Source organism: Mandrillus leucophaeus, unplaced genomic scaffold (assembly GCF_000951045.1).
Source record: "Mandrillus leucophaeus isolate KB7577 unplaced genomic scaffold, Mleu.le_1.0 Scaffold6, whole genome shotgun sequence".
In the NCBI taxonomy this organism is placed as follows: domain Eukaryota; kingdom Metazoa; phylum Chordata; class Mammalia; order Primates; family Cercopithecidae; genus Mandrillus; species Mandrillus leucophaeus.
In genome coordinates this window covers 4,301,915-4,323,600 of record NW_012106474.1, presented here as the reverse complement: position 1 = coordinate 4,323,600, position 21,686 = coordinate 4,301,915, and the positions used below count along the sequence as shown (strand labels likewise).

At 47.7% G+C, this 21,686-nt stretch overlaps 1 protein-coding gene across 3 annotated transcripts in view; it reads left to right on the top strand.

The window, feature by feature from the left end:
* Window positions 1–21,686, top strand: part of UNC93A (unc-93 homolog A (C. elegans)) — a 67,908-nt gene that overhangs the window by 30,857 nt on the left and 15,365 nt on the right. Inside the window, exons 2-7 of one of the 3 annotated variants that reach the window (XM_011999621.1) lie at window positions 7,342–7,479; window positions 9,011–9,192; window positions 10,171–10,400; window positions 12,094–12,219; window positions 18,094–18,308; window positions 20,084–20,219. In XM_011999621.1, coding sequence (XP_011855011.1) covers window positions 7,375–7,479; window positions 9,011–9,192; window positions 10,171–10,400; window positions 12,094–12,219; window positions 18,094–18,308; window positions 20,084–20,219 — 994 coding nt within the window. In that variant the 5' untranslated portion in view covers window positions 7,342–7,374. Of the gene's footprint in view, window positions 1–7,218; window positions 7,480–9,010; window positions 9,193–10,170; window positions 10,401–12,093; window positions 12,220–18,093; window positions 18,309–20,083; window positions 20,220–21,686 lie in introns of those variants that run through there. The other 2 variants (XM_011999620.1, XM_011999622.1) reach the window with 2 other exon arrangements.

Genomic DNA, 21,686 nt, shown 5'->3' with positions numbered 1-21,686 from the left:
TCAGCTGCTAGCAAGTAGTTGAGAGCTAATCTATTTTGATAGATAGCATTTCTCATCTGAGTTTCTTGCTGGGCCAGAATAATCAAGGCTCTGCCAGTTTTATTGGTGATTATTTTTAAGACAGCTTGTAACCGTATGATTCGGTTGATCATGTAAATGGGGGCCTGGTATCCCTGCGAGCCATCTTGTGCTTACCCTGTGAGCCATCTTGTGCCTAAGTAGCAGGCCTATAATATTGTATGATTCTCTCTGGGGGCCATTTATCATTTTTTCAATTTCTTATACCTATGCTTCTCTTTTCATGGGAAGCATAGACAGGGAAGCATAGGAGTTCACCTGCTTTTATGGGCAGTAGGAAGAAAGATGGTATAATAGTGCCAATAACACAACTACCTGCCCACTGGTCAGGTAATTTGGCATAAGCTTTATGCCCACATATCCAGTATAATCCACTGGGGAATGTCCAGTCCCAGTGGGACTCTGGGTGGGTCCACATGGTTTGCAACTTTGGGAATTATGAGTGTTTTTGTGGTACCATTGTACAGTTTCTGTCTCAGACAACTAAGTCGTCCTATGGGGTGAGTGAATTCTTTTCTTTCTCTAGCTATGCAATATTGTCCAATAAATGAGGCTTTTAGGACCCAGAAATTATCAGGGTGATTCTTTTGAGCTGGGAATTCATCAGGAACTGGGTCTGTAGGCACTAATTCTCAGGCTTCCTATGGCCATTGTTCTCTTATTACAGTTCCGCCACATACATAACATGAAGTGACATTGAGAGACTGGGCTACATGCTCGGCTAATTGCAAAAACAAATTTTTTGTTTATCCTGGAATTTCTGGTACTGGCACATTTAGTTCATCATAGAAAGTTTGAAACACTGGCTCAGGAGAGCGTTTGTAAACTTCTCCTCGAACCAAGATATTTACTCGAGGAGCCAGTCTGGCTCCGTCAATTCCTAAGGTCACACACTGCTCTTTTTTCCAGCAAGGATCAAGGGTATTGGTTATTACTAGCTCTAAGGGGTTACATTGTCCCTTAGTAAAGGAAGGGCCATTTTTTCCTTTCTGAAGGTGGACTGGATCCTTTTCATTATTTTTTTTTTTCTTTTATCCAAGTGGCCTAAATGACACAAGACCAGTATTTACATTTATTTTCACACAGTCTTAATTTATGACAGATGTACTTGTTTTCTGCCATATACCCTCTTTTCTAATTAAGAAAAACACACCTTATTCCTAACTTATTACTATTAATGACAGCACAGGCATCAAATTTTAAGGTGACTTGTTTGGGCACCCCTTTTTCTTCTGTTTTGGCTAACACTTTACTTGTACCATTTTTGAGCCCCCACCAGTCCTCAGTCCTTAATCTTATTTTAAAAACTGTGGTCATGGGAGGCTCAGATGGGTCATAACACACATCAGGTTGATCCTTTCCTGGGCTACATACCTTGTATAGAATAAGATTATACAAACAAGTTCTTTTTAGAGTTCCAATATACTTATAATAACTGTAAAATAATAGGACCATAGCAACCTTTTGTCCTATCTCAGTGTCTTGATGTATACACTGAGAACAGCCCTCAGTCTGAGGAAGGTCAGCTGAAGTCCTTACTGTACAAGTCCAAATTTTAAGGAAAATGAGTCCTGTGATGAGTTTCCTCATGCTTCAGTTGTGTGTGGACCAGTCAGCTTCTGGGTGAGACTGGAGAAGGGCTTGTCGTCTTCTTCAGAGTCACTTGGCAGGGGTTGATGAAGCTGCTCCCGTCCACGTACCACTTACAGTCTACTAATGTTTAAGGATGGTCTTGGAGGTTGGGCCTGCTAGAATAAACTGAGTCCAACACCTCTACACAGTTATGTTCAACTGGGCTCTCTGATACCAGGAGCAAGGTGGTAAGGTTTAGGGTTTTGCAAACTTCAGTGGTTATGTGGGGATTTTCACATAGCAAGCTTTGGTACTTGGTTGATCTAGCATTTGTTAACCAATGATGTCCTTTGGTATTTATTAAAGTTACCACAGCATGGGGGGCCTTTATATTCAGGTTTTGCCTAAGGGTTAGTTTATCTGCTTCTTGTGCTAACAGGGCCATTACTGCTAGGTCCCTTAGACCTGGGGGCCGGCCTTTGGAAACCCTGTCTAGTTGTTTTGAAAGATAGGCCACTGTCCTTGGCCAGGCCCCACAGTCTGGGTTAAAACTCCAACTGCCATTTTTTCTCTTTCTGACACACAGAGTGTGAAGAGTTTTGTCAGGTCAGGTAGCCTCAGGGCTGGGGCCGACATGAGTTTTTCTTTTAACTCATGAAAATCTCGTTGCTGTTGGTTATAACAGATGTAGTTTGTCTAATCTACATTTTTATTAACTGTCACCTACTAAAATATTGACTCAAATCCTGCAGCTATTTGATTTCAAGCTTTAAATTGATCTGGTATTCTACGTGGGGCTCCAATTGCATCTAAAGAGACATGAGAGTTGAAAGACCCATAAGGGGCTTCTCTCACTTTATGATGTCTAATTATTTTTTTCCTTCTGGTTGATGAAATGCCAGGGTGAAAGGGATAGTCAATTGGACTGAAGTACAAGTGTCACTCCAGCTATTCAGCAGAGTGCCTAGTAAAGGTCCACCATAATACCAACACACATCCGCTCAGGGATGAACAAGGGCTGACTGATTGATAAGCTCTTAAAAATTCTTAAGCTCATCGCATCCTTTCAGGTCTCCAAGGAATGCTAAGTTTCCTCCCTGCTGTGAGAGACATGAAGTGAACTTAGTGTTGGGAGATGGAAGCTGGATGGCCCTCGGGGGCTGACCCACAGGGACTTTGGGATGTAGCAGAGAGAGCTTGGCATGACTTATTACTCCAGGCAGTAGAATCCTGGAAAAGAGCTATCATGCAGCCTACGCCTGGTCGACTGGAGGACCACCTTAGTGGAAGGGGGACAAAATGTGCACAAGCATAACAATTGCTTTTGTTTAATGTGCAGATGGAATATTTGATCCATTTTAACCAGGCATTTGCATCTTGGTATCCTGTCTTAATGGCTAAAGTTTGTTTTAAGTCTTTAACTTCTATGATCCTCTAGTAAAATGAATGTATGGTTTTAGGGAAATTACAAAAACCAGTTGGGGTAGTCCATCCTTGCTCTGTAGTGGTCCACAGAACGTTGGACCAACTAAGGTATGAAAGCTCTACATCGGGGGGCAACACTCCTGGTTGGCATTGGGGTCTTTATCGAAATGTCCCCAGATTAAATTGTCCTAGTTTACTAATGTCTAGTCTGAGGAGAGTCAGGAGGGACAGAAGTACTTTTCTGAAGTAGAAAGCTGTCTTTGACTTGCAAGTCCTCACAGGGTATAACAAGGCAAGCATTAAATTCAATAGTTTGAGAGGAAATTGACTTGGTTATATTAATAACTAGATGGTCAGCAACAGAACAAGGAAAGAAGAAAGAGTAATAGAACAGATTAAAAGAGTTAAATTTTTCTTAGCTTAGGTTGGTAGGGTTTTCCCTTGGGACTGTGGCCCACGACTCTGGAGTGGGTGGTGCTTCTGGTTGTATTAATAACTAGATGGCCAGCAGTAGAACAAGGAAAGAAGAAAGAGTAATAGAATAGATTAAAAGAGTTAAATTTTTCTTAGCTTTAGTTTGGTAGGGTTTTCCCTTGGGACTATGACCCACGACTCTGGAGGAGGTGGCACTTTCTTGACACAGGTGTGATGAGTCCATCACTTTTTTGCTGTGTGAACAGCAGTCTTGGTGGTTAGCAGCACAAGGTAAGGTCCTTCCCAGGCTGGCTCAAGTTTTTCTTCTTTCCACCTTTCGATGAGAACGTGATCTTCAGGCTGGTGCTGGTTTACTGGAAATTCTCGGGGTGGTACATGTGCTAAAGAGTTTAGCTTTTTTTTTTTTTTTTTTTTTGTGAAAGGAAAGTGGAAGAAAAACCAAGTATATAATTTTTAGAAATTGACCTTTTGTTTTAAATGTGGAGACCTTGGCAGTGAACTTTATAGTCTTTAGTGCCTTTTTACTGAGAAATTTCCTTTAGCACCTGTTTTTATTAGTTTTTAAACCAAAGAAAGCCAAGTACCATTTTACATTTAACAATGCTTCTCGTATGATTTTTATACCAGATAAGCTAAATTTTATCTTTATATTAGTGTTATTAATGTTAAACCTAATTTTAATAAAACCTTGTAGACATATTTACTTAATTTTTAACGTTTGACCATAAGGTAAGATTTTATAGTCTTTTTAACCTTTTATAATTTTTGCTAAAAAGCAGGTTGGTGCCTTAAGAAAAACCTGTTATGTTTTAATGTCCAGTTCACAGAAAAACTGAATGATACTTCTGTAACTTTAGCCAATATGTTTACACAAAGAATGTTCTTTACCATTAACATTTTAAAACTTGCTTAAACCTTCAAAACAATAATTTTTCTTAACTTTTTAATGTAGGTAAAAATGTACATTCTTATGCCTCCTTATAATCCTTTCACCAAAGGTGTATTTATCTTTTCTTATACCTCTTGCACATAAATTTTTTTTTTTTTTCAATAGTTTTACATTCAGGAGGCCTAGTTACTTTTAAATTATACAATATTTTTTACATAAATTCTTTTTTTAACACACTTTTTTTTTTCTCTCATGACTTTTACAGGCAATTTTTTGACATGCCTTAACTTTCTGACTTATTACAAACATTTCTTTCTTTAAATAACCAGTTAATTTATTTCAGGACAAGAATTTACCATATAACACTCTTTCCATATAAATTCCTCCCCCTTTTTTCCCTTTCTTTTTCGAAGATGATAATCATTTTTTTTTCCAAGGTGAACCTTTTTTTGTGTGTGTCTGTGGACTAGACTATCTAAAGGCCACAAGAATAGAATTACTATAATATATGTTACGCTGTTAACTTTTGCCAACTTTACTTTTGTTGAAAACCTTGTAAGTTTGGGATTTTAATTATCCTTTGCTATTCATAAGACCTTGTTTTGTCCAATTTAGAATTGGTATGATGGCTTTTAAAGGAATAGGGTACACTTTTTTTTTTCTTAACTACTTGTGTATCTCTCTCTCTCTCTCTTTCTTTCTTTCTCTTTTTGACTTTGTCTCTCTCTCTTTGACTTTCCTTTTGCCTCTGTCTCTTCCTCTCTCTCTCTCTGCCTCTGTCTTTCTCTCTCTCTCTCTCCTTGACTCCCTCTTTGTCTGTCTCTTCCTCTCTGTCTCTTTGTCTCTCTCTCTCTTTGCCTCTTTTCCTCTCTATCTCTTTCCTTTCTCTCTCTCTGCTGGTCTTTCCTTGCCTCTGCTGGCCGCTTATGCTGCTGATCTCTCAACCACCGTGTGTTAGGGGCAGGGGATCTAAAACAAGCTGGTCTGGGTTCCCTGGCTTACAGGTTACCTTGTGCCATACCTTTGAAACAAGGGACCTGTCCAGGCTTCCTTCTAATGGCCAACCTACCTCTAATGCTGGCCAGTCTATCTTACACAAAGTTTTAAGTTTTCCTGGTGTCATAGTACTCCATAGTCTCCCTTAAATCCTTTTTTTGAAAATTTTCAACATAGTTCCTAGTGGGGTGGGCTTACTTTGTGCCTCACCCATGTTTCCTCTAGACAAAACACCACGCTCACACCACACGCACACCCATGTTTCCTCTAGACAAAACACCACGCTCACACCACATGCACACCACAAAACAAAGAATGGGTAAAAAGGGTGCACACACACTTTTGTAGTTTACACCAAACCAAAATCAAAACCAAAATCAGAGTATCAAGAAATCCAAACCAGGTCAAAACCAAAATCAAAGTATCAAGCAATCCAAGTCAAGTCAAAAACAAAAACCAAAGTGCCAGTACAGGCACACCATGGGTGATCAGGCCACACTTCCACTCAAATGGAATGGGCAAGTTCCCAAGCCCAATCCTGTCAAGCAATTCAAACCAAGTCAAAACCAAAACCAAAGTGCCAATAAAGGCGCGCTGTGGGTGATCAGGCCACGCTTCCACTCAAATGGAGTGGGCAAGTTTCAAAGACTAGTCTTACCAAGTTTTAGATGTCCAGACTCCAAATGCCTGTTCCTTCCCGGTGTTCAGCCACTGCGTTGATCCTCCATGGGGGCCTGCCACACACTGCTCTGGCGAGGCATCCCACTGGGGCAAATGCCTACCGGGGAGCACTCTCAGGATCTGCGTCACTTGGGCTGGTCGGGGTCCCCCGCAGGGATGTTCCACAGGGCAGGCCTGAGCCACCTAAGGAGCTGCCTCGACCATCTGCCATTCACCTTGCTTCCCAGTCAGGGAACCAAGAAATGTAGCAGGACAAGCCACAGACAAAACTCCTCGGACACCGAGTTAAAGAAGGAAGGGGTTTATTCAGCCGGGGCATCGGCAAGACTTCTGTCTCAAGAGCCGAGCTCCTCGGACGAGCAATTCCTGTCCCTTTTAAGAGCTCACAACTCTAAGGGGGTGCGTGTGAGAGGGTTGTGATTGATTGAGCAAACAGGGGATACGTGACTGGGGGCTGCAAGCATCGGTAATTAGATTGGAACAAAACAGGATAGGGATTTTCACAGTGCATTTCTATGCAATGCCTGTAATCTATAGATAACATAACCAATTAGATTAGGGGTCAATCTTTAACTACCAGGCCCAGGATGTGGCGCCGGGCTGTCTGCCTGTGGATTTCATTTCTGCCTTTAGGTTTTACTTCTTTCTTTGGAGGCAGAAATTGGGCACAAGATGGTATGAGGGGTGGTCTCCTCCCTTATCCTCATGTAAGTTTTTTTTCTTTTAATAATTGCTGTACGGTGTTGTGAAACCATACAGTCTTTGCAATACGAAGACTTTGGCCCCAGGATCTTATAATCACATTAGCACTTCTTCAGAAGTTGAACTATGTATCTTGAAGTTGACATTTATGCCTTGTTCTTTAAGACTGAAGTTCACATTCTGCACCACTGACAATTTCTGACAGTTTCTTGTACTGTGAAATGTTCCATCTATTCTATACACATATAAAAAGTGAAATGTATCACTTTACCATCTAGACCATGTCTGTTAGAATTTAACAGGAAAAAAGCACCATTACCTAGAGGCTAGTAAGAGTCATGATCTTTTGCCCCATAGAAAGTGGATGTTGCGGATCACAGAGAAGGTGAATGAGTAGCAGTGCTCCCTTGTGCTTCATGGGGTCAGTGATAACCGAGTTCATTAACGAGTGACAGGTTTAATGACTAACATACCTCTAACATTCTCCTCTAGCTCAGATGAAAGAGAGAATGGGATTTCTTGGTACTGACTGTTTTTCCTGTGCCTCAACTGGTTTCTTTTAGGGAGCTACACATTTACTTGCCCACTGATGATTGATGTTTTCAGCCAGCACGATGGACAGAAGTCTAAGGAACGTCCTTGTTGTTTCCTTTGGGTTCCTGCTTCTCTTTACAGCCTATGGAGGTCTGCAGAGCCTGCAGGTATGTGTCCAGTCAAGTTACCTGAACTTCTTGGCCTCCAAGAATCCCCATGGTCACAGACAATAATGAATTGGAAATTTGAAAAATCTAATTCACCTGGTGTTTCTTTTTCACTCCACACCAAATCCTCTAAAACAAACAGTGGTTCTCAGATGCAGTCCTCCAGTGAGCAGTTCCCACTCACATCTCAATAGGATTGGACAACAATGAGGTGTGCGTTGCTCTTGGAGAGCTCTGGACAGCAGGGGTCTTGGGATTGTGATTTGTTGGGACATTCTTTGCCTTTGGGTGGTTAAAAGGAGACACAGGAAAAGTCATTGTGAATATGATTGCATACCGTTGGCTTTGTGGTTAGGGGCAGCCAAGTGAATTTATCAAATATCACTAGACCTTATAGATTCCAAGTTTACTCTAAGCAAAACTGTGAACTTTGACTACATGGTCTCTCTATACTTTGAGCTCTTTACGTCATGCTCTCCGGGACAGCTGTCTCTGCTAGTCAGGACTGGTGTGAGCAACACAGAGTGTTCAGATAGAAGAGACTCAGGAATGACTGTGCCCCAGCATGCCCAGGAGCTCAGCCCACCTCTCTCCAAGAACTCCAAGTCCACGCGGTTGGCTTCGCTCTCAGGCCCCAACAAGGCACAGGCATCCCCAGGCTCCCTCCTCAGAGCTCAGCAGCCCCAGTGAGAAGACAGGGCCTCATTCCAGAGTTCTCATGAGTCCTCACCCTGGTCTGGACTAGGTCCCCTCATCCAAGGACCAAGGATGCCCTTTCGTGGCACCTCCCCTGCAGCTGCCACCTCCTCTCACCCTTTCTGGCTGCAGGCCTCCAAGTTCTCATTCAGCTCTCATCTTGGAGGTCACCTCCTTCTCCCCACCCTGCCCTGGAGCCGAGGTCGGCGGGGGGGGGCACCCAGCACCCTCATGGCAGCGTGTGCCTGCCCATGTCATCTCCACCAGTGGCAGCAGCCTGCAGTTTCGAGGACACAAGGGCCACGTCTCTGGTCCATCCTCGAACCTCAGACAGTGACAGGCACTCAGAGGTGGGTGATGGATATTTGCTGAAGGAAGAAATCATTCATGCGCACTCACCTGTTTCATATCCTTGGGGCCTCCCCATGGGCTGAAGGACCCCTTCCATTCCCCGGGAGCATGCAGGCCCCTCACAGACTAATTCTGGCAGAGTCTCCAGTCCCGTCCTGCCACACTGTCCTGTTCTCAGCTGAGATTCAGGCAGGCGTCCACAGAGGCGTGAGCAGCTCTCACAGCCATCCAGCCTCAGCACAAGCACTCACAGGGGTGCCGGGCCTTCCCTCCCTGATGTTTAGACACACTAACTGCTTTATTCCAAATTCACCTGCACTTTCCTCCCACTAGCTGCAGAGGAGGCTCCCAGGGCAGCAAGCCTGTGACTGGCGGTTCCTGGGAGCTGTGGCGGCCTCCAGCCTGGGGGACACTGAGGACCTGCTGGTGCCTCATCCCACTGTGTCCATCCCGTGCTCTGACAGGGCTGGCTTTGTTCCCACAGAGCAGCCTGTACAGCGAGGAGGGCCTGGGTGTGACAGCCCTCAGCACCCTCTACGGAGGCATGCTCCTGTCCTCCATGTTCCTCCCACCGCTCCTCATTGAGAGGCTGGGCTGCAAGGGGACCATCATCCTCTCCATGTGTGGCTACGTGGCCTTCTCCGTGGGCAACTTTTTCGCCAGCTGGTACGCAGCCCCCACCCCCTGCCCACCCCGCCCCGGCTGTTCCCCATGCTAGGGACGTTCACTCTGCACATGACTTGCATTTGCACCTCATTACTGTTCACTGCAGGCATTTTAAAATGAGCTCTGCTGCCCCCGCACCCCCACCTCGCTTTGGTGACAGACGGTGCTGGGCTTCCTTGCTGTCTTCTCACCAGGGCTCCTCTGTGCCCCCCACTGCTTCCATCTCCTCCTCCCAATCCCTGATGCTGGCCTCTCCCTGGGATCTGTTCTGATCCTCAGCTCCCCTGTCTGGGCGAGGGTTCCAGTAACACAGGGGACTCTAACTCCAATGCAGAGGGTGAGTCTCGTGGGCATCTAGGCAGATGTCACCAATGGACCAAAAGCTGCACCTCGCCCACCATTAGGAGGTGGGTATGGCCAGGGCAGGTCGCAGGGATGGGAGGCCACCCTGCTCCCTGGTGAGATGGACCACAGAGACCGAGCTCTGAGGGCTTTGGACTGCACCCCAGGCCCCGGGAACACATCCATGGAACATCTTCCAGGGACGCTGGTTGTGACCCAGGACATGCTGCTGATGACGGCTGCATGTCCTTCTTCCCGGTAGCTGCAGAGTCTCACACAGTACCCTGCCACCAAGGCCCGAGCTGGTCACTTGGTCTTTTTAACCGAGATTGTCCCTCAGCCTTCTTTGTGCTCCTCATCTTGTTGTTTGTGGTCGCATCCAATACAAGGAGCCTCACTGGCCTTCAATTTCACTTTTGCAAATCAGTCTGAGCTGGAAAATGCACTGATTTTGCTCATTTATCTGAGTCTATTGGTGAATCCATCCATCTGACCAGCAACACCCATTACCATGCTTGCAATGGACCAGGCAGCGTTTCCTTCTCCCAGAAAGACTAAAGAACCACAGGGACATGGGTGCGATGGGCTTGTGTCTCCTGTCACAGGCGGTGCTGTGGGTCTGCCTTTTACCCACAGGTACACTTTGATCCCCACCTCCATACTGCTAGGGCTCGGGGCCGCCCCGCTGTGGTCTGCGCAGAGCACATACCTCACGATCATGGGAAACACACATGCAAAGAAGGCGGGAAAGCACGGCAAAGACATAGTGAACCAGTATTTCGGAATCTTCTTCCTCATATTCCAGTCATCCGGTGTGTGGGGCAACTTGATCTCATCGCTGGTATTTGGCCAGACTCCCAGCCAAGGTAAAAGGAAAAGGGGGCAAGCAGTTGTCTCCAAGTGGAGCAGCGGTTTCAGTGATGGCCGCTGGGGGAGGGGGTTCCTAATTTCAGTTGTACACCTGCCTTGATTCTGTAACTTGAGCAGGCAAGTCAGGCCCCACAGGTGAGATTCTCAACCTGCCTGTGCTTCAGAGTTGTCTGTTATCTGCTCTCTTCTGGACAGTCGGGTGGGACTGAAGAAGATCTATGTCTTCCATAGATGCATCCACAGGGGCAGGGCAGCCCTTGGGAGTGGGCGCCATGGGGAAACTAAGGGCCACGCCAGTAGAATTTGGGTTCATGGAGTCACAACTGCACAACCATCCTTGTTAGACTAAGAATGGGGTTGCCTGATGTCTTTTCCTTGTGACTTGATACACTGACCAGATTTTCAAATGTTTCATGACAGGCCCCTCATCCCATGACGGACGTGGACATGGGATGGGCTGATGCCCTGGCTCCTCTGTGTCTACCCGACCTTGCCCTGGTGTAAATATAAAGAGCATATCTCATTTGTGCCCATGCCCTTGGTGCCTATGTTGAGGCTTTAAGCACAGGGCATAGGACCTCTTTCATGCTTAGAGGAAACCTTTCCCAACGGGGTAAAAACCAATCCAGCCCTCCTGACCGGTATCACGACTATTTCTATCACTTCATCAAGGTTCTCCATCTTGCTATCCCATAAAAAATCTCACCCTTGGGAAACTCTGTAGCCAAAACGCCTCTCCCTTTTTCTCATGCGATTGCCATGTGTGCTAAGTGCATTTGAAGAAGGGAAGCTGTAAAGTTGATGCATAGCAATTTTTATTCATCATTGCTGTTGGTATCAGCAACAATGAAATGGAAACTGGGGGTAAAGCTCAGTCTGCATATCATGGCCAGTGAAGTGGAGGAACAGGCTTTTCTTTTGAAGACATTTCTGCAGGTGAGTTAGTTCTCCAAGTGAGCACAGGACACAGAATCTGGGGCTGGAGGGATTTGGAGGGTGTCGTGTGTTTCTCCACCTTCTTGTGCCTTCTCTTATCAGCTGTACATCTCACCCACCTAGAAGATTTTGTGAAGCTGTCTGTTACATAATTTGTGTTTCTAAAACAATAAAAATGCTGAATATTCTTTCTCCCACAACATCTTTCTCTTCTCCAGAGATTCTGACAGGAGTTCTGACTGAGAGTTGTTGCTAATTCAAATTCTATTCTTTTAAGAGATCACAGAACTAACATCAGTTTTCAAAAACAGAAAAGTTGTGAAATCACCTGTCCGAAGTCATGGAGTTGGTAATGGATAAATCTGAAAGAGAATCCAGCATTCGTGGCACCCAATCTCATGTACTTTTTTCTTTTTGACTAGTTTTGAAAACTTGACAAATTTTAATTGTGTCAGAAAAGTAGTATAACAAGTAAGCAGCACTTTTCCAAGTTTATTCTTCCCTGAATCTTTGTGGAACACTAATAAGATTTTCCACCTCCCAAAGTGTCTTAAATGGAGTCTAGGGTCATGTGCCTAGGGGTAAATCTATTTTGACACACTGGATCTTTCCATGTGACCTGTAGTGATGCCTCCCTGCAGGTGTCCATCCTTTCCACTGTCACTTTCATTCCTCAAGAACCTACATCTCATCACATTTGCGGTCATCACATTTGCGGTCATCTCATGCCTCCCATCTGCTCTGACTTCACAGAGGCCCTCCCAGAAGAGCAGCTCATGTCCTGTGGGGCCAGTGACTGCCTGATGGCCACCGCAACCACCAACAGCACCCAGAGGCCCTCCCAGCAGCTGGTCTACACCCTGCTGGGCATCTACACCGGTACGTGCTCCACCAGCCCAGGGCAGGGTCCCCAGCAAAGCAGAGCCAAGCCTCCTTCCTGGGCTGACAAAGACCATCTCCCCCAATATAGAAGGAATCTCTCTTCTTCTGATACATCCTTGCAAAATGTATTGGTCTGGATTACATGCAGGCAGTGTTCTTATGAATCAAATGCAGTACACCCGTGCTGTCTAACAGAGGATCCTGGGGTGATGAGATTGTTATTGTTATACATCTCCAGAGCCCAACACAGTAGCCATTAACCACTGTGGTTGTTTACATCTTAACTGATTAAAGTCTCAGTTCCTAAGTCTCCCAGCCACACTGCAAGTGCCCAGCAGTACAGGGGGCTGGTGGCTACTATAACAGACAACTTGGTGGCCGGCTAGGGCACTGGGATTGACTGTTGGTGTTTCAGCTGTGGCCAAGGGACCCTGAACATCCATAATTTCTATAAACCACCTTTTTTTTTTTTTTTTCTGAGAAATGTACTGAGTACCTTCTGTGGAAAGGCTAGAGGGGCGAGTGCTCCCAAGTGCTGGTTGCACCTTAGCTGGAGACATTGCAAGCTCATGGTGAAACGGCTGCCCAGAGGAAGTTAATTGTCATGACAAGGCTCATTCTTAGAAGTTCATTTTAATAGAGAATGTTATGTTAATAGTTTCATATGTGACTTTAGTGTTACAGTGAAAGGTTTATTACAACTTTGAAGGGGACACATTGAGAGAGTTTTAAAAACCATTTTGTAAAGAATTTAAATATATTCTTTTTTGGCCAGGTGTGGTGGCTCACACCTGTAATCTCAGCACTTTTGGAGGCGGAGGCGGGCAGATCACTTGAGGTCAGGAGTTCGAGACCAGCCTGGCCAATATGGTGAAACCCCATTTGCACTAAAAACACAAAATTTAGCTGAGTGAGCATGGTGGCATGCACCTGTTATCCCAGCTACTCGGGAGGCTGAGGCAGGAGAATTGCTTGAACCCGGGAGGAGGAGGTTGTGGTGAACTGAGATCATGCTGCTGCACTCCAGCAAGACTCTGTCTCAAAAATATATATATATACACACACACACATATATGTATATACACACATACATATGTATTTATATATGTGTATATATATTCTTTGTCATTCTTGGATTTGGGGATTCATAAAGCCCTTGGAATGGGTCCTTCTTAAAGATCAAAGGTCTGGTACCTGTGAGCTCTGGGAACGCCAAGTCACATACTCTGCCGGGGTCATAGGTGAGGAGGGTTCGTGCGCCCTGTAGAGCTTTTCCTTGTGCTGAGATGATGTGCGGCACCACTCCTCAGGTCCCCTCAGGCCACTTCCACATCAGAGGCTCTGAGTGAGCACTTGTAAAGCAATGGCTGGAAGTGGACACAGCATATGGAAGCCATGCTAGGCCTTCTTGGTCCAGACATTCAGATGACTAGAAGCTCGCTTTTAGTATTCAGATGACTAGAAGCTCGCTTTTAGTAAGCCGAGAGCCTAGTGAAGGAAACAGACACACACCCAACTAACCGAGACTCAGTCCGACGGTGTTCTGAGCACCGTTCCCAGCTGAACTGCAGCTGCATCTCCCTGGAGCACCAAGTTTCAGGAAAGCCTCCAAGGGTGGGTGGTCCCTACACCGAGTCTGGACAACGAGCAAGATTGGCCAGGCAGGGAAGTGATGCCAGAGGGCCCTGGAGCCGAGAAGTCCAGGAGGAGCCCTCAGGGCTGGGGACAAGGTGGAGGGGCAGAGTTGGGGCACAGGACTAGCTGTGGCCCTCGATGTTGTGCCAAAGGGTCTGGACGAGGGCAGACTTGCCTCCTAGACAGACCCTGTGGCAGCGTGACTTAGAGGTGTAGAGGCACAGTGGGCAGAGACCCACTAAGGACGGAGTGCTGAGTCCAGAGGAGGGAGCAGGGAGGGGGAGGCAGAGGTGGAGGGGCTGAGAGAGAGGCCAGCAGGGTCCGTGTGGGTTGGACATGGTGCGGGGAAGAGCAAGACAGTCTTGGGGTTGAGAGGAAGATGAGCTCAGGTCGGGAACAGCTGGCTTGAGGACACAGAGGGACTTTTGTGTAGTGTCCAATGGGCAGTCTGACGCTGTGCAGGGCTGAGGCCAGAGGCTGATGCAAGTGTGGACGTGGAGGCATCTTCTGAGGTGGTGACTGGAATCGTGACAGGCATGAGGTTCTTGGGGAGAAAAAGCGGAGAAAATTGTTACAGAGAAGGGAGTGCAGCCGGACCCCTGGTTCAGCAACACTGAGGGCCAGGCGGACAACTGGAGCCTTGGAAGGAGACAGAAAACCAAACCAGGGTCGTGGAGCACACCCAGGGTTGCAGAATCAGCTGGGGAGGGGGTTTGAGAGTGTTGAGTGTGGCAGAGCCCCCAGGAGGCTCAGGGAGGAGGCTGGACCAGGCTGTTAGCCAGTGAGAGGCTATTGACGTCCATCAGGAGAGCAACCTGGGGAGGGTGCTGGCGTGCAAGGCCCAGACTGAGGGTTTTAGAAGTGAGTGGAAGTTGTGGACAGGGAGTCAGGAGGAGCCACGGTTTGCTCTGGTCTGCAAGGCTCTGCTGACTTGGAATCGTGGTCATGTTTTCCCAGCAGGCCCCTACGTTCCCATCAACATGGTCCCGGGGACCAGCCAGGCCTGTGCTTCCCCTACACTTCCCCTCACCACCTCCTCTACATAGCTGGGAGGCTGGGGGACTCGGGGACATTGAGCTGAGTCAAGACCCTCAGGTCTCCTTCCAGCGCCACCAGTTCCAGTCATGCAGCCACCAACAAAGACATCTCCTATCTATAAAGCAATAGAATTTTGGGGTAGGGGCTGGCGGCCTTCCTGTGTGAAGGGCTGACAGCAAATATTTCTACATGTAAAGATCTTTCTGAGGATCATATGGTCCTTGTTGCAGCTGCTCAACATTGTCTTTGTAGTGGGAAAAAGCCATAGACCACATGTAAGCAAATGAACGTGCCTGTGTGCCAATAAAACTTTATTTTCAAAAGCAGGCCATGGGCAGGCTTTGGCCCACACACCATAGTTTGCTGGCCCCTGCTGTAGAGGAACAGCACAGGCTTCTCCGTGGCTTCCAGGCCCTTCATTGCCCTCTGTCCTCCGCAGGTGGCTGCTCCCTGCAGCACCTCCCCTGCAGGGGCACCCCCAGGGTGCTCTCTGGTCACAGCCCCAGCCATTTATGCATCACAGACAGTTCTCAGGTCATGGAATCCCACAGCCTAAGGGAGTCCAAGTCTAGAAGTTACGTATAGCAGAGATCACACACATATAAATGAAGAAGTGGTCTTACTATTGTGATCTTAACAGTCCTGCAGGACCCTATATGTGTCCTTTTCTATAAAGCAAGTCCATATCACCATAAAGAAAAACAAAGCAAGAAAGAAAAATGGACCTAAAAGAACAAGAACACCCTCTCCCTGGGTAACTTTCCCAGGTTTCTGAGCATTCCACTCACAGTCAAATTTCTTGCAAAGAGCCGTTCTCTTTAGAATGTAGGACACAGCTGTGCAGTATCCCCCAATTCATGCCCCACAGAAGGCTCTGAGTCACATGACATCTGGACACACATAATTCTGAACAAAGGGGTGTGGCTTCTGTGTCCATGACCTGCCTCTCTTCCTCCCAAGAGGCTTTCGGGGAGATTGGAGGTCATGTCCTACTGGGCTGCTTGACACTGAAGTCCTGGCCCACAAGATGAAATCGTGGAGAAGGCTCGGCCTTCAGTGAGTGGAGGAAAAATGTGCCTTTTCCACATGGGCTACACACAGTCAGCTCAGGGGGTCGGCTTGGAAGGGGGCCCTGACAATTGTAAATACCCTATGGCCTCCCGTGCAGGCGTGACAACCCGCCAGACCGCATGGTGGCCAGGACAACGCAGAGGAAAATGAAGGGTGACCCAGAAACAACCGTGGCAACAGGAGTCCTGCTTTCATACGGAATTTCACAAACTTCATGAGAATGTGGAATTATCATGAAATGGGAAGGGGAATATGTTTAGCCAAGATGGAAAGTAGGCAGATAACAGAAAGTAAAGCCTAGAAATAAATCTGTGCATTTCTGGGTGGAACCGGGTTAACAATGGTGCTTTCTGAGACAGGTGCTAGGATTCCGCTGTTTCTGCACACAGCTTGGAAGACAGCTGGCTTTGCAAAACCTCCCAGTTTCAGGAACGCTCAACTGCCGGGGCACAGTGCTGCAGCAAGCCCACTGCATGGGTCATACGAGGACCCTGATGCTGAGAGAGACAGAAAGCTCTAGATAAGGTTGGTCAGACACAGTAAGATGAGATCATTCCCGTCGTCTTCAGAGGAGCCGGGGTCTAAGCTCTTGGAGGCAGAAATGAACCGATCTGAAAGATTCTGGCCCAGAGAGAAAGGAAGGATGGCCGCCAATCTTGAGCAATCTGTGGTGCCCCAAATACTGTGTATCATGACCACTGCCAGGTGGGAAAGAAACAGTGGAGATGTAACGATATCACAGAAGGCACTTAGAATCATTAAGGGAACGAAAGGGCTTCTATGTAAAGTGAGAAACACCTAAATAAACATCAGTTCTCCATCGACAGAAATTAAGGTGGATCAAATAATAAAGTGGTGGACAGAAATGATGGAGATTTAGTCATCACATTTTGGAATTATGAGAAAGTACTACAGGATGTTTCCTCATGGATGAAACGAATAGTTAAAATATTTTTTGCATAGATAACCCATTTATATAGTTGAAAATGCAAATCCAGGAGTCTCGCTTGTCCCCATTTCATTTTGTGTGACTTCAGTGACCTGAGGCCAGCTGCAGTCCGAGAACCTTAAGTGGAAAATTCCAGAAATAAATAATTCATAAGGTTTAAGTTGCAGTTGTTCTGAGTAGCGTGATGAAATCTCTTGCTGTCCTGCCCACCAGCCCAGGCTGTGACCCTTCCCTCTGTCCAGCATATCCGCACCATAGACGCTCCCCAGGCTGTAGACTCTCAGTAGCTGCCTCTGTTGTCAGAGTGAAAATATGTAGTGCATGTAGTCTGACACCGCCCATGGTTTCAGGCATCCACTGGGGGCTTGGAATAAAACCCTTTGGGTGGGCAACCACTGCACTGTGAAAGGGCGTGCGGTGGGGAGTCTCCCTCTCACTGCCGCCCTCAGACCCAGTTCTGCACCCATAGAAAGTCCATGTCTGCTTTATTTACTAGACATATTTAATGCACATTTGAACAAGCACATCTATATGTCCTTTCTTACTTAATTCAAGTGGTAGCACACTCTACACAAAGTTCTGACTCTTGGTTGTTTTTTCTTTTTACCATTTATGATGGGGATTTTCCCATCCATGTACAAAGAGCTTCTTTTTTATTTTCTTCAAATGCACAACATTCCATCGCAGTTGGGATACCCCTTAATATCTTTAACCAGTTCCTATTGGAGGACTTTTACACAAAATTGTTTATTTGAAATAAAAGCGTAGCACATGGTACCCTTGTGGGAATCATTATCCTAAAAATCACTAAAAAGCTGGCTGCTGTTAGAAATTGCTTTGGGGATTAGAATGAGAAGCAGAGTCAATGGTTAAGGACACTCAGATGTCTGAGGTCTCTCCGGAATTTTTTGTGTTTTATGCCAGTGAGGACAATACTGACCGATTGTGGCAGGCTTCATGTGAAAGCCGGTCAGTCATGAGCTAATCAGAGAATCAGCACAATCAAGTGCAACCAAACACCTGAGATCCTTAAGTGTGCCGTGTCTATTGTCACCTGAAATCTGGATCTGAGTTAGCCCTCTCTCTCGAGAGGAGGATGAGCGACTGAAAGAAATCCGTGCCAGGCACCCTGCCTCTGGGCCCCCGTGAAAGCTGAAGCCTTTGCCATTTCCTTTCAGGGAGTGGTGTCCTGGCTGTCCTGATGATAGCTGCATTCCTCAAACCCATACGAGATGTTCAACGGGAAAGTGAAGGAGAGAAGAAATCACCACCTTTCTGGTCCACTTTACTGTCGACTTTCAAGCTATATAGGGATAAACGTCTGTGCCTCTTAATTCTACTGCCCCTGTATAGCGGATTGCAGCAAGGATTCCTCTCCAGCGAGTACACAAGGGTATGAATGAAAGTGAGGGCCGGTGGCTCAGGCCACGCGTGGCATCACTGCTTCACCTGTGTCTGTACCTGCAGGGCTGCAGTGTGTCAGGCCACCTGCCCAGGGCTGGGGCTGGGGGGAATGGGGTCCTGTGCTCCCAGTGCTACCATAGCTGAGTTTCTGATTCAAGGTCTCGACCTCCAAGTAACTTTCAACTCACTTCTTGTCTCAAGGGAGAACTTCTTGCTTGAACCGTGTCTTCCTGGGGAAGGAGCCAGAGCAAGTGGATGGGCAGCTGCCGCTGACTCACCCCGCAGACACTCATTCGTGTTATCCCTGCCTGGGCCTCACCCTGCACCCTTACTTTAGAGTTTACGTATAGGAAAACATTAGGTCCATGAATATCACCGAAATTCCTTATCCCTTTAGTTTTCTTTTTTTTTTTTTCTTTCTTTCCTTTTTCTTTTTTTGAAATGGAGTAATGCTCTTGTTGCCCAGGCTAGAGTGCAGTAGTGCCATCTTGGCTCACTGCAACCTCTGCCTCCCAGGTTCAAGCGATTCTCCTGCCTCAGCCTCCTAAGTAGCTGGGATTACAGGCATATGCCACCACGCCTGGGTAATTTGTATTTTTAGTAGAGACAGGATTTCTCCATGTTGGTCAGGCTGGTCTCGAACTCCCAACCTCAGGTGATCCGCCTGCCTCGGCCTCCCAAAGTGCTGGGATTACAGGTGTGAGCCACTGCGTCTGTCGCCTCTAGTTTTCAAATCATGCTTCACAATCTAAAAATCGATGTGGCTCTCCAGGCTTCTGCTCCATCCACTCAGGCCACCTTCTCCCCTCAAGGTGAGAGAGGCGGTGCCCCACCTCAGGGTACGTAAAGAAAGAAGCCTCTCTTGGGAGCTGTTAAGAGCTGGTGGCCAGAGCTGGACCAGCGTGGGCCTGTGTCTGGCAGAGGCTCTCTTTCCAGAGGAGCCCTCCCTGCTCTGTTCCCACCCCAGATCCCTCCCAGGCAAGGCTGACAACTTAAGATAAAAAGCACCTCTGCAGGTAGAATTTGAATTTCAGATAAACCACAAATGTCTCTCTGGGAGTATGCCTAGGCAATAGTGGGTGTCCTCAATTTTATCTGGCAATGCTACTTTCAGGACAGCCTTGATGGAGAATCTTAGGGGCTTAAAAGAGTAGAAACAGGATAACAGAAAGGTCCACTTGGCATTTTGGGGATAGCCCCTCCTGCTCCTCCACTGGACTTGTCCTTGTCACTCCCGATGTGGCTGTGGCTGGTCTTCTTGTCTCAGCCTCCGTTCTGTGTGCCCGCCCTCAAGGCCGCCTGTGATGGGAGTGTGATGTGGTGGGTGTGAGAGCACGTGTGCAGCCAGCTGCTGGGCTGCTGAGGCCCTGGAAGAGGTGGCAGGGCGACCTCTTCAGTTTCTCTCTCTTTTTTTTTTTAAACTCTCTTTAGACCTCACAGGCAATGATTGGCCCCAGCAAGGGCAGGGTGTATTGGCTTCCATATAAAATAATGCGCATTTCACAGCAAATAGCAAGATATATGAGAAAAAATTTTGTCCAGAGTTGTCCAAACTGCCTCCTTTTAGTTCTTTCCCAAAGAGGATTTTCGTACCAACATCAGCTTTTCTCCTGCATGGGAGCCACAGAGCCTAGAGGAAGGTGTCCGCCACACTGGCCTGCCGGCCGTCTCAGAGCAGATGTTCAAAGCACCTGACTGCAGCTTCAGCTTGAGTGCGGGAGGCCTGGGAGCGTCCGTGACGTGGCTCTGCATCCCTCTCCCCAGTCCTACGTCACCTGCGCCCTGGGCATCCAGTTCGTTGGCTACGTGATGATCTGCTTCTCGGCCACCAACGCGCTGTGCTCTGTGTTGTATGGAAAGGTCTCGCAGTACACGGGCAGGGTTGTGCTCTACGTGCTGGGTAGGTAGCAGCGTGCGTCCCAATCCCAGCCGTCATAACGGTTTGCAGTAGCGAAAGCGTGCAGCTCACAGTCAGGACGGGGCTGGAAAAGTGCCCCTGAAACTGCTTTGAAATCAGTGACGCCCTGTAAGATGCATTCTTTCTTTCAGTCCTTCCTTCACCCCCTCGACAAGCAGGAATCAGATCTCTCTCCAAGCTGGCACTGGGCAGGCACTGTGCTTGGCATAAGGCTACACAGCAAGTGCCTGCTCCGAGTGGGCACTCAGTGTGGTGACCAGGCCAGGGTGGGGCGAGGCGGGGTCTCTGCAGGTGCAAATGAGGACACAAAGCCAGTGGTGAGGCCATGGGTGTCACAGAAGGTCACACTGGAGTTGGGGGGGCTCTGTTCCACATCTGTTCACACAGTGGATAAGGACAAGACTTCTAAGGCCACAGACTCCTCCCTAAACACACAGCGCCTTCCATTTTCCTTGGGAAGAGAAGGAAAGGGATGAGTCAGAGATCACATGAACAGTGGGGAATGTGGGCACTAAGAAAAATGGCGCCTGGCATGTCAATGCCCCAGGCAGGGCTGGGTGTGGGGGCGCAGGCAGAGGAAGGGCACATGGCGAGCATCCGCCAGGGCCATGGAGCCCAAAGGCACTGCCTGGGGTTTCCTATCCATCTTCACAGCCGCCCTGTGAAGCAGACAGTGTCCCCTTACAGAGAGGAAATCATGGAGCGGAGAAGTGGAGGGACTTGCCCAAGGTGGTGCAGCCCCGGGGGCACGCGGTGCGGACCTGCCTTTCTGTTGCCAGAGACCCTGCTCTTCCTCTGTGGCGTCTTGAGCGTCACTGGGCAGCCTCGTTACTGCATCCTGGAGACGCCACAGCCTGTGGAGACTGGGGTCCCAAATCTGTGACCTGCTGGGATGAGTCACAAGGAGAGGCCCACAGATGCCACCTGTCTGGGAGGTCTGTGGCCTCCTCCCTTTTTTCCCCACGGCCCCCACTTGGAAGGCTCAGATGAAACCATGGGCACACTTTGTCCTATCCCCTGGCCACTCAGAAAGGGGCTGGGATCCTTCGACTTATACCTAATGAGGAGGCCCTTCTCTTTCTGACTTGAAGCCCTCTTAGCTTAGGGGCAACCTCAGGCCCAGACAGGGTGACCTTCCTTCCCAACGTGATGCCAGACCACACCCAAGGCCCTCCAGGCTGAGGCTGCGGGTCACACAGCAGGTATGTGGTGCAGACCATTGACTTAGAGTTGGCAACACGCATGCACACCAGCTCACAAATTAAATGTCAAGGTTCCAACTAAAAAGATGACTTCCAGAGCATTAAGGGAACACTGAGCATGAAGCAAACATTGAGACGGTTCCAGAGGATGGTTGAGAAGGTTGAGATGGTTGAGACGATTGAGATGGTTGAGAAGGTTCCAGAGGATGCTTGAGAAGGTTGAGATGGTTGAGACGATTGAGATGGT